This window comes from Hemiscyllium ocellatum, chromosome 1 (genome assembly GCF_020745735.1).
Source record: "Hemiscyllium ocellatum isolate sHemOce1 chromosome 1, sHemOce1.pat.X.cur, whole genome shotgun sequence".
Taxonomy (NCBI): Eukaryota; Metazoa; Chordata; class Chondrichthyes; order Orectolobiformes; family Hemiscylliidae; genus Hemiscyllium; species Hemiscyllium ocellatum.
In genome coordinates, this window is record NC_083401.1 from 47,815,739 (window position 1) to 47,829,349 (window position 13,611).

At 40.0% G+C, this 13,611-nt stretch overlaps 1 protein-coding gene across 2 annotated transcripts in view; it reads right to left on the reverse strand.

Moving 5' to 3' along the window:
- Positions 1 to 231: 231 nt before the first annotated feature.
- Positions 232 to 13,611, reverse strand: part of fech (ferrochelatase) — a 62,057-nt gene continuing 48,677 nt past the window's right edge. For both annotated transcript variants that reach the window (XM_060852088.1, XM_060852000.1), the window contains exons 10-11: positions 8,032 to 8,091; positions 232 to 6,538 (exon numbers count right to left, since the gene is read on the reverse strand). In XM_060852088.1, the coding sequence (XP_060708071.1) occupies positions 6,404 to 6,538; positions 8,032 to 8,091 (195 nt within the window). In that variant the 3' untranslated portion in view covers positions 232 to 6,403. The remainder of the gene's footprint in view (positions 6,539 to 8,031; positions 8,092 to 13,611) is intronic.

Consider the following 13,611-nt stretch of genomic DNA (forward strand, 5'->3'; position numbering starts at 1 on the left):
GCTCAAGGGGTTGAATAGACGACCTCTGCTCCTATTTCATATGTAATTACTTGATTAGCTGGCAATGGATAATTATGTGAAAAGTAGCACATTAAGTTTGCATTTTAGATTACTTACCATTGTAACATATTTTGGTTTATTAGTGTCATTTGAGCATGCAAATTAGTGTTCAATGATTCATGGCAAAGAATACTCCCGATTTTTTTTTTAAAAAAACATACTGATAGCAAAGAAGATCAAACCTGTTTTATTCTAAATTTACTTTTAGACATTTATAAATTCATGATGAACTTATAGTAGATATTAAATTGTACTTTGTTGAATTTAGTGCTTTAAAGAATAGACACAATTAGCACAGTGGAGAGCGCTAGATTTTGAGGGAAGCAATGCCAGTGAGAAAAGTGAATTGAAGTATGGAAACACAAAAATTTCAATATACATCCTTCTTCTTCTCAAAGAATATTAACAGGCTCTGTAATTAATAGCTTTATCTGAACTCAAATGAACTCGTACAGAAGATATGAAACAGTTCACTCGTTTTGCTTATGTTTACTATTACATTTTTCTAGAATTCAAGTCAAAATTCAGTTTGCCCAATTCATAAATGTATAACCAGAAACAAAGGCAGACTACATTATTTTAATATCACAGCACTATCCATTGCTTTTAAGACCCAGACATTATGGAACTTCTGAATCAGTTATTACTGGGATACTGATATCCAATTTAAATTTGCTTCATGTTGTTTCTTTTCCACATCTGAACCACTATTTTTCCTAAACACTAAATTGAAGTCAGTGTTTTTCGTGTTCCTATCGGTAATTTAAAACAACATAATTGCACTTGGTAAGTTATTTGAAATAGTCCAGTTCAGTTTCTGTTCAAGAACTTTTATGAGCAGAACTGTTATGAGTAGAAGAAAGAAATTGCATCTAAATTATTCAATCAACACAATCATCCCTCTTCAGATGAAAAAGTTTTAAATTTTAATAAAAATCATTCTTTCAAAAAATAATGCTAAAAATGATTAAAAGTCTTCAATTAGGAAAAAATGCATTAGAAAATACATGACCTCTTGCTGAAAGGAGGCCCCCAAACAAAATTTAGTGGGAAATGAGATGTAGGAAATAATACTGACAAGCACTTTGGAGAATGTGGATTAATTTCCTTCACTCAATTTCTTCTAAAATCATAGGGTGCACTTTAAAAATCAGAAAGTGGAATGGAATGGAATAAAATTAGGAAACATTTGCTTGTGGAATTTCAGGTATAATGTAGGCCGATGAGATTCATGTGTATTTTAACTTAAAATACATTGGTTCATCTGAGCTATATTGGATTTGTTAGCAAAAATAAATCACAAGGATTAATGTTACAACAAGAATGTGTAATTGGCAAAAAGCTAGAAACCAGATCGCAGTGATCAATGGCTGCTTTCCTACTGAAGTTGTGAAATCTCCACAAAAACCTCATCCTGTGCTGTAGGATTCCACGATTTAACTGTTTAAAATTATGGTTGTCATGATTTGGAGATGATTTGGGGTGTACAAAGTTAAAAATCACAACACCAGATTATAGTCCAAAGGGTTTATTTGGAAGCACTGGCTTTTGGATCATTACTCCTTCAACCGCCTGACAAAGGAGCAGCGCTCTGAAAGCTAGTGCTTCCAAATAAACCTGTTGGACTATAACCTGGTGTTGTGTGAATTTTAAAATTACAGGGAAGTAGTAGCTTTAAGTGCCAAATCCAGTCATTTAAGGTATTCCATTCCACAGTTAACTCGGAAATAATTTGATATTCTAACTACTTCTGTGGCTTCTCAACTGCCTTTTAAATAAAGCTGGTAGGAGAACACTGCTATGACAGGGTAATATATTGCTGACAATTACTCCTGTCTATTACTTTTGCGTAACAAAATTCACTTCAAAAGCTGACTGCAAAACATAATGAATAGGTGAAGAAAACAATTCCAAAATGAATTGCCTCAGTCTAGCTTATTGTATATTTGAAACAAAATAGCAAACAATACTGAAATTCTTTAAAATGCGGAGCTGGAAGAACACAGCAGGTCAGACAGCATCGGAGGAGCAAGCAAGTCGATGTTTCAGGTCAGAACCCTTCATCAGGGCTGGGAGGGAGAAGGGAACTCAGAAATAAACAGAGGGAGGAGGGTCAGGCTGGGGGAAAGCAGGTGAGAGGGTTATAGGTGGAATAAGGGCAAAGTAGATAGGGTGGTGATAGGTGGATTCAGGTAGGGGATTTTTGTGATTTGTCAGTGGCAAGGGTGGAACAGATAGGTGAGAAGAAAGATGGACAGATTAGGTCAGGTCAAAGAAAAGGAGGAAGGCTGCACATGGGATGAGGTTGGGATGGGTAGGTTTTGAAGCTGGTGAACTCTGTTGAGGCCATTGGGCTGTAAGCTCCCGAAGCAGAATACAAGATGTTGTTCTTCCATTTTGCATGTGCCCTTATTTTAACACTGGAGGCAGCCCAAGATGGCCACGCTGCCAAGGGAGTAGGAGGGGAAAGTTGAAATGGCTGGCAAGTGGAAGGTGGTGTTGATTGGAGCATACAGAGTGCAGATGCTCCACGAACCAGTCCCTGAGTCTGCTCTTAGTCTCTCCGACGTAGAGGAGACCACATCAGGAACAAAGGATGCAATAGACCAGGTTAGAAGTGCAGCTGAATCTCTGCTGGATTTGCAATGATAATTTAGGGTCTTGGAGGTGAGTGTGGAAGGTTTAGGGGTTGCACTTCCTGCAGTTTCAGGGAAAGGTACCAGGTGTGGAGGAGAGATTGGTCGGGTGTGTGGAAATGACAAGGGAATCGTGGAGTGAATGGTCCCTTGGGGAAACAGTTAGAGGTGGGGAAGGAAATATCTTCTTGGTGGTGGAATCTGACTGTAAGTGACAAAAATGGCAGACGATGATGTATTGGATTTGGAGGTTGGTGGGAACCAGGGGACTCTCCTTACGGAGGTTGGGCGACGTGAGTTTGAAGGCAGAGGTGCAGGAAATAGAGATGTGGTTGAGGGCATTATTAATTGCGAGGGAGGGGAAATTACAGCCCTTGAAGTAGGGAGTATGGGATTGCATATTTGCAGAAGGGTGGGCGAGAGGTGTAGTCGAGGTAAGTGCAGAAGTTGGGTTTGAAATAAATGTCAGTGCTAAGTTGGTTACCAAAGATGGAGACTGAGAGGTGGTTTTTGAGGGGGGGAAGAGAAGAGTTGTCAGAGATGGTTAAGGTCAATTTGAGGTCAGGGTGGAAGGTGTGGGTGAAGTTGATGAACTGTTCACATTCCTTGTGGGAACACGAGACAGTGCCAATAGTCTTTAACTGGTAATGATTAGATTCCTTCTTGATTGGGTTGCCCCAAAGTCAAACTTTAATGAGGTAGGTCAAATTATTCACCCCAATTCATACTGTGTTCTCAATAACTGCCTTTCAGCTGAATATATCAGTTTTATTATCCCTTTATACCATGTTCTACAGAATTTTATTTGCTCTTTTTACATTTCACAGCACAATAGACACTGTTATAAAATAAGTATTAAAAGTAAAATATATCAAAAGACTAAAATTTACTGGATATAGGCCAAGGTGTAAGTTCAATTAAGGCATCCAAAAATGTCTGACGGGCCATTTCAATTCGTATACATACAGCATGTTTCTCAAAAACAGAACTGGCTAATGAAACTCAGGTCTGGCAGCATCTATGGGAAGAAAGCAGAGTTAGCATTCACAAGCAGAGTCAGTCTGGTGACATCACTGACTCCAAGTGTGAACTCTGATTTCTTCTCACAGACACTGCCAGATTTGCTGAGTTTTGCCAGCAAGTTCAGTTTTTGTTTCAGATCTCAAGCATTCAGTTTTATTTTTATTTCTGCACGTTTCTCATCTGATTTCTGAACAAGCATACAGCACCCTGTAGCAAGAAAAAGCTACCCTCAATAGTAGATCAATTACCAAAAGATGACCTGCACATATAGACATTAAAAGAGTTCAGGATGAAGTAGGGCTGTTTGATTGGCACAGTGATAGTCCCTACCCCCAAAGACTGTAGTGGTTCAAGTTCACCTCTACTTTCAACAGGCAATTAGTAATGGGCAATAAATGAGGACCTAGCCAGTGGTGTTAAACCCCACAAATCAATAAAAAGTGTAGGAATATCAAACTTCTGTACTGGTAGCTGATAATTTTAATGGATAAATTTCTATTAACAGATCGATGACTGCTTCAGATCCTTAAGATTTAGCTCCACCAACACACGCCTCATCTTCAAATAATGTGCTGTTGGAAAAGCTATTTATCAAGTGAACAGTGATTTTACAAGAAGTTTCTTAGTAGCTTGGTCTACATTTTAAACATGGCAAATGACTTCCCAGCCAGCTGATTTTAAAATTTTACACTTGAGTGAATTTGGATCTCACCTTCACCTCACACCCTGAAGTGACTTTTCTAACCGTCTGGATAATCTGCTGAAGAGGACCAAGGAGGAAAATAAACCTTTTGACCCTTCATTAGTTTAAAAGTCTTTTCTACTGGTTTAAAGTTTTGTTTTATTTTATTATACCTTATTTTCCATGGTTGAAGTTTCCTAGTACTACAGTCGGAGCATCGTATGGAGTTTTGAGTTTTGAGTTTATCTACAGAAACACTCGTGAAGTGGTACAACAAAGTTTAAATGACTAATTCCTTGGAGGGATTCCAGTAGGAGAAAAGATTAAATAGACTGACTCTTAATTCTCTGGAGATGGGCATAAATACAACAAACAGGATTAGACCATTTGGTCTCTTGAGACTGCCTGTTGCGGATCTCATTCAAATATACAAAATTGTACAGAAATCAACAGGGTAGATGCAAAATATTTCCACTGGCTGGAATATATGGATCCAAGAGAGAATTTAATGATAAGGGGTAGACCACTCAGGACTAAGATGAGGAACTTGTTCACCTGTGTTCATGAATGTCTGGAATTTTTTGCTCCAGAGGCTCAGCTATTTAGAATGTTCAACACCGAAATCTTACAAATTAGCAGTAGGCCATTAATCTGTTATGGCCTGCTCTATCCTTCATTGAGATGCAAGTGAGGCCACAAATTCATATTTCTGCCTTCCCGCCAAATATCGTCAACTCTCTCATTATTCGAGAATCTAACTCTGCCTCTACAATTGTTAGGAGTGTACCAATGACTATGAACCCTCATAAAAAATTGTCTCCTCGTTCTCGTCTCTTCCCTGAGGAGAAAAATCCTTTCATTATCCACTCTGTAGCAATTGTTTATTACACATCAAAAACATCAAGGGATATGGGGGTTGTGCATTAAAAGTGTTTAAATAGAGATCACCTAGGATCTCAATGAGAGTAAAATCCAGCAGCAGGGCTGAATAGTCTACTCCTGCTTCATTTCTTATGGCACAAGGGGCTGCATTTAAAATGGATCAAGTCAGAAATTCAAATTAACATAATGTCATCTTGGGCAAACCAAGTAAATGATTAAGAGTTTTTGTTTCTAAACACATAGGCTTTTAAAACAATAATCTCCAATAGATGTGTCTAACTGAGTTACTCACCTGAACTAGCATGCCTAGCATTCACACAAAACTGACACAGTGAAGATTGAGATGCGCTGGCAACTTGTCTAGGATGTCTGACACACTCTCACCAAGATCATATTTCAATAAAGAGCTGGAGTGTGCTACCATGGGGGTCAAAGGAATTGCTACAGGGACACCCTGGAGGCTTCACTTAGGAGTTCTGGCATCAAATTCGAGTCCTGGTGCAACCAAATAAAAAAAAAATTATGCAGCCCCTGAGAGCTCAACCTGCATTTGAAGCAGAAACAAAATGCAAGAATAAATCCTTAATTGTTTGAAACTTAGTCTGCTGTTCCCGTTGCAGTATAACATTCCAGATGCAGACATGCTTTAGTAGTCATGCACTCAAAAAGTCATGTGGCCATAAGAATCCTACCAAGCATCCCTGGCAATGGCTAGCTTCACCTCGAAGGGCAAAGACAACAAGATAAGCTCTACTAGATATGAATCATGTTCAAAACCTATGCAGGAGCAAACAAAAAAAATGTAGTCTTTAAACGATTAGTCTTCAGCACTCCTTTAAAAAAAAGGATCTAGGTAAGAAAAATATGCTATAAACTGAGATATTAAACTTCGTACCCATGTACAATAATTGGAGAACAGTGCAAGTTGGAACATTTATACTCTCTTCAAAAAGTCTGTTTTTAGTTACACTAAAAAAGATGTAGTTTCAGAAGTGAAGTCGATTTACACTCAACATACATGCTATGTCAAAAACCATCACAGCAGAAAATAAACCATCACGATGACCATTCAATCAAGCATTTTCTGAAGGGCAGAAAATATCAGTATACGAGAGTCATTTCAGAGATTTTGTTTAGCAAAAAATGCCTTTGTTTCTCCACATATTGGATTAACGCAGAGCGGACAACGTAGACTCAATTGTTTGGAAGAAGTTTCTGCAGATTTTAAGTGTGCATCGACCAAATCTGCTAGGGCCTAGAAAAGAAGAATTGTTACTTTATTAGGATAAACAAGTACTTTTACTCAGAATCATCAGTGTTAAGCAATAAGAATCACAATTACAACTAAGTGAATGAACAGGTTATGCAACACAACATGGTGTTAGTAGCACACAATTTAATTGCTGATAAACCCAGTTTTGGGCTGCTACACATGATCATAGTTCAACTCCACATAGCCAATAGTATCTCACACTTTTAGTTTGTAGGACAATCATCCTAACAAGTCCACCAGAACACAAAGGACTGAGGAGGACATGAGGATCCACTGAAGTTACTGCCAGAATCTTGGTTTTCATACAACGTCTGAATCATAGAACCACACAGTTTTATTTTTTACTACTGAATTTCGATAAGGGGGTTTAATAGACCACCTTGGTCAGACAAGAACTGCTTTTACTGTAGTAGTGTTGGCTCCCTGACTGATGGGTATTAACCAATCAATTGGGATTTTCATGCAATCTGGCAGCTTTTATGGTAATTTTTCTGGTACTCCCCTCAGAAATATCCAACCTATTCAATTTCACAAAAGGTTATGAAATTTTAATTTGTGATCTCTGCTTTGGGGGAGTTGAAAAACAGTAAATTGTTTTTAAACTAACTGCATTCAAGCCTTTATGCAAAAATATGTCACTGCGACACAGCCATATTAACCCAGAAGATACTCTGGCCTGATGCTGCTTATTGCTGACTAAGTTAATCACAAGAAGTTTTAACCTATTTCATTACCTCAGTCTATGACCAATATTCATCAACTAATGAAACAGGAAATATTTCATGTAATCTGATTTAAAGGAAGGAACTGCTTGAATTTAGTTTACATTTCCACAACCTCATATCTCAGAACACTGTACAAACAAACAATTAAGTACTTCTAAAAAGCAGCCTTTTTTTTGGTAGGAGTGTCAAAAACTGTACTAAAGAACACTGAACTTAACTAAGCTCAGTCATCTCATTGGACATTATATGAGCAAGTCACTCATAATGAAGTTAACAGCTGTCACTAAAAAGCTGAACAGGGAGAATAAGAGAATGCAGGATTAGAAGTAGGCATTTGAGCCATTGAGCCACTCCATCCTCAACTCCCTCGATCTTCTTACCGATTAAAGTTCTGTCACACCTTGAATATATTGAGCGACACAGCATCTAAAGCCCTCTGCTGTTATAAATTCCACAGATTCACTATCCGCAGAAAACACTCCTCCTCATTCTGAGGTTGTGCTCTCTGGTTCAAGATTTGAAGCTCTTAGTGTCTATTTTTATATTACTTGCTAGTTTGTCCTTTCAGTGTACTTTCATCTTTCATTGACCTTTTTGCATCAATGACCATGTGCCATTATTGAATTAAAAAGACCTTCATTTTTCTATGTTAAACTGGCAACAGACTTGTAATCTGCACAGTACACTGCCACAAAAATAATCACGGGGGTTAACTGCTCTACAAAATTAAACATAATAAAACTACATCACCTTTATAAACAGCTGGTTTCCATTTAGTGACTCTGCTCGCCTAATGTTTTCAACACCACACTGAAAACAGGTACCAAGGAAAGAAAACAAAAGAAGTTATTTAGAAACACATTTCTCCAAGACATTTATTTCCAATTTTATATGCTGCACAACAACCCACGTGACCAATCACTGAGAGCACGGTCTTTGCACCACCGGGGTCAAATCTAATTCACACTGAAAGTGAAAATCTTCTTTCCACAGTTTTGAGGTTTTCACATTAAATGGATTTGTTCATTCGAAAAGATCACACAATAAAAGCATCCCCAACAGAATATTCAATGACAATCTCACTCAGGGTTTAAATGAAGGCCGATATGGGAGGAAGAAAAAAATTCATCAGTGTAAAAAGACATGTCTTTGAGGTGGAGTTACCTTACATTGATGGACACAATAAAAAGAATCAACACTGAACTGCAGGAGATTGCCTTATGACACTGACAAGACTAGAATTTAATACCAGTAAATGTTCATTCTTCACATCCTTCAGCTCAAACAACACAAATGACACTTGGGATCTCACTTGCTCAATCGAAATCACATTGAGCAAGGACTAGTCAATTGTTCAAAAAGAGAGAAAGCAAAAGGGAACAGAAGACAAATTATTCCTATGGATCACCCTTACTCCTTTCCAAATGACTGGCAATGTGGTAACAATGGCAGAACACAGATGGAATTCAGTGCCAACTTTGTATCAAACATAGGCAAGGAAACCTCCAGCTAATTTGTATATATCCCCAATCCTAAAATTGCCAGCCTTCAACCAATACAAATCATGATATGATAGAGAAATGGTTGAAGGTACTGGACACTGCAAAGACAGAGCCGCAACAGCATTCGGGCATTAGTACTGGAGGCTTGCGCCGCTCGTCAAGCTGTTCTAGAACACAGTCATAACACTGGCATCGAGGTAAAAACAATGACTGCAGATGCTGGAAACCAGATTCTGGATCAGCGGTGCTGGAAGAGCACAGCAGTTCAGGCAGCATCCAAAGTGCAGCGAAATTGACGTTTTGGGTAAAAGGGCTTTTGCCCGAAACGTCGATTTCGCTGCACTTTGGATGCTGCCTGAACTGCTGTGCTCTTCCAGCACCGCTGATCCAGAATAACACTGGCAACCACCAGACATTGTGGAAAAAAAATTATCCAGGTAGTGTTTGATACATGAAAAAAGGACAAATCCAACCAGGCCAATTACCACCTTGTCAGTATACTCTTCAGCTTCAGTAAAAATGATAGATGATATAATTGACAATGCTATGTTAAGTAAGTGCCACTACATTAAACTGCTCTCCGATGGTCAGATAAAGTTCTGCCAGACCCACTAGCTCCCAAGTAGCTTCAATCTAAACATTAACGGCTGAGAGTGACAGCCTTTTACATCAAGCCTTCAACTGGCATCAAAGGAGCACTGGCAAAACTGGAGTTAAAGGGAATCGGGAAAACCCTGCTGGTTGGAGTTTTCCCCTGTAGAAAGATAGATATTTTGTGGTTGTTGGAGGTCAATCATTTTAAGTAAGGGATATAACCGCAGGAGCTCCTCAGGCTGGTGTCCTAGATTGAACCATATTCAGCAATCACAAGGTCAGAGATGCAGGTGGGGAGGAAACTGGAACATAGAAATGGTTCTGGATGGGGTCATTAGGGGCAAGCAAACTGTTTTCTGCAGCAGTGATTGAGTGTCACAAAGGCAGCACTGCCTGCTTGGTGCCAGAGTTAAGGACATCTCCCGAGAGCTTGAGAAAAACTTGAAGGAGAGGTGGGAAGTAGTTGTCATCATCCATGTAGGCACTTACGACACTGACAAGTGGAAAGCAGGGTCTATTGGAAGATTTTGAATAGTTAGGATCGAGACCAAAAAGCAGAAACTTCCAGGTAATCCAAACTTTCCTACAGAGTGTCGTGAATTTGGCCCAGACAATCACAAAGGCCAACCTCCCATTTGTAGAATCCATCTACCAGACCCGCTATCAAGGAAAGGCAGCCAGCATTCTCAATGATCCATCCCACCCTGACAATGCTTTTCTACAACCTCCACCATCAGGGAGAAGGTACAGAAGCCTGAACATACCAGGCAACATCCTGGTAAATTTCTTCTGCACCCTCCCATGTCCTTCCTATAATATGCCAACCAGAACTGTATGCAATACTCCAAGTGCGGCCACACCAGTTTTTCTTTTTACAGCTGCAACATGACCTCATGGCTCCTAAACTCAACCCTCTACCAATAAAACCTAACACACCATACACCTTCTTAACAACCTTATCAACCTGAGTAACAACTTTCAGGGACCGGTGCACATGGACACAGAGATCCCTCTGCTGATCCACACTACCAAGAACCTTACCATTAGCCCATTTCTCGATATTCCTGTTGATCCTTCCAAAGTGATTCACCTCTCACTTTTCCACATTAAACTCTATTTGTCACCTTTCAGCCTAGCTCTGCAGTTTATGTATGTCCCTCTGTAACCTGCAACATCCTTCTGCATGGACCACAACTCTACTGACTTTAGTGCCTTCTGCAAATTTACTAACACATCCTTCTACTCTCTCATCCAGGTCATTTATAAAAATGACAAACAGCAGTGGCCTTGCAGTATACCACTAGTAACTGAACTCCAGGATGGACATTTCCCATCAACCACCATCATCTGCCTTCTTTCAGCTAGCCAATTTCTGATCCAAACTGCTAAGTCACCCTCAATCCTACGCCTCCATATTTTCTGCATGAGCCTACCATGGGGAGCCTTATCAAACACTTTACTGAAACTCATATACACCACATCAACCACTTTACCCTCATTCCCCGTTTGGTCACCTTCTCAAAGAACTCAATAAGGTTTGTGAGGCATGACCTAACCTTCACAATTTCAGCTTCACATTCAGTAGCTTCATGATTACTCCATCTCCTATGAACTTCCTGGGAGTTTATCACTGACTCAAAATGGGACTGGACTGGCCAAGTAAATATGTGGCTGCAAACATAGGTCAGATGCTGGGAATTGTGTGGTAAGTAACTCATTCCCTTACTCTTTGAACCACGTCCATCAGCTATAAGGCATAAGTCAGGAGTGTGACAGAACACTCTCCACATGCCTGAATGAGTGCAGATCCAACAATATTCAAGAAGTTTGCCACCATCCAGGACAAAGCAACTCACTTGACTGTCACCCTATTGTACACCATCAACATTCACTCTCACCAATACCAAAGTACACTGGTAGTGTGTATCATGCATAAGTTGCGCTGCAACAAATCACCAAGGTTTCTTCTATGGTATCCTCCAAACTCATGACCTCTAGCACCTAAAAGAATGCATGCAACAGATGCACAATGAACAGTACCATCTGCAAGATCCCTTTAAAGCCACAACCATCCTGTCTTGGAACTATTTCATTCTTTTCACTGTTAATGGGATATCTTGCTGGAACTCTATGCCTAATGGTACCATGGATGCCATACACAATGATTCAACAAGGGAACTTATTATCACTTTCTCAAGGGCAATCAGGAATGGACAAGAAATATTGGCTTAGCTAGCAACATCCACATCCAGTGAATAAATAAGATTAACTGGATAGAAACACAGCTACTTTGTTGAGGATGGGCAAAGAAAAGCAAAATAAATAATACTTGTTGCAATTTTACATAAGAAAGGCATCTTTCAAGCAGCTTAATTTCACTCTATAGTAAACATGGTAATTTTCCTTCAGTGAACTTAGAGAACATGTTAAGTTTCTTTCTTGTATTGTTATTTTTACTGTATTTAACTGATTGGGATCTCTTATTCTCAAACTATACCTTGTAGCTTTAGTCACCCCCATGAAAGGAAACAGCTTCTTGGTATCTACCTTACACAGTCCACTTAGGATCTTATATATTTCAGTAGCGATCAACTTGCATTTCTGCTAGATTAGATTAGATTAGACTTAGATTAGACTTACAGTGTGGAAACAGGCCCTTCGGCCCAACAAGTCCACACCGACCCGCCGAAGCGAAACCCACCCATACCCCTACATTTACCCCTTACCTAACACTATGGGCAATTTAGCATGGCCAATTCACCTGACCTGCACATCTTTGGACTGTGGGAGGAAACCGGAGCACCCGGAGGAAACCCACGCTGACACGGGGAGAACGTGCAAACTCCACACAGTCAGTCGCCTGAGTCGGGAATTGAACCCGGGTCTCAGGCGCTGTGAGGCAGCAGTGCTAACCACTGTGCCACCGTGCCGCCCATCACTGTGCCACCGTGCCGCCCATAACTGTGCCACCGTGCCGCCCATAGATGTGAAAGATCAATTTACCATATATACTAGAGTAAAGTCAAATTTTTAGACTATTTGTTAAGATTAAATATATGGAGACGACTATTACATGGATAATACTTTTGAGAGACTGAAATTCATGCATTGAGAGTGTGATGCTGGAAAAGCACAGGAGATCAGGCAGCATCTGAGGAGCAGGAGAATCGACATTTTGGGTGTAAGCCCTTCATGAGGGTTCAAGCAACCTGCTGGATATATTAAGACACGCCTCTCGAGCAGGAAGGATTTGAGCCCAGAAGGTCTGGCTCAGATGTAAAAGACAGTACCACTGCGCCACAAGTCCCTATGTGAAGTGATTAAAACAGAACGTAGAGTTATAGAATCAGAGATATAAAGCATGGAAACAGACCCTTTGGTCCAACTCGTCCATGCCAACCAGATTTCCTGTATAAATCTAGCCCCATTTGCCAGCATTTGGCCCATATCCCTCTAAACCCTTCATATTCATATACCCATCCAGGTACCTTATAAATGTTGTAATCATAGCAGCATCCATCACTTCATCTGGCAGCTCATTCTGTACACGCACAACTTTGTGTGAAAACGTTTCCCCTTAGGTCCCTTTTATACCTTTCCTCCCTCACCTTAAATCTGTGCCCGTTAGGTTTCGAGTCTCTTACCTCTAGCAAAAGAACTTGCCTATTTACCCTCTAGAAAGTCAGCTTCCGATCGTCCAGGGAAAATAGTTCTGAACCCTGTCAAATTTTACAAAAGCCTTCCTACAGGAGAGAGACCATAATTGCATGCAATACTTCAAAAGTGGCCGAACCAATGTCCTGTGTAGCCGCAACATGACCTCCCAACTCCTGTACTCAATGCACTGACCAATAAAGACAAGCATACCAAACGTCTTCTTCACTATCTTATCGACCTGCAACTCTACTTTCAAGGAATTCCAAGGTCTCTTTGTTCAGCAGCACACCGTAGGACCTTACCATTAAGTATATACAACCAGCCCTGATATACCTTTCCAAAATGCAGCACCTCACATTTATCTAAATTAAACTCCATCTGTCACTCCCCAGCCCACTGGCCAACCTGATTAAGATCCCATTGTACTTTTAGGTAACCTTCTTTATTGTCCATTACACCTCCAATTTCAGTGCCATCTGCAAATCTACTAACCATATTATGTTCACATCCAAATCTGTTATATAAATGACAAAAAGCAGTGGACTCAGCACCAATCCTTGCGGCACACTGCTGGTCA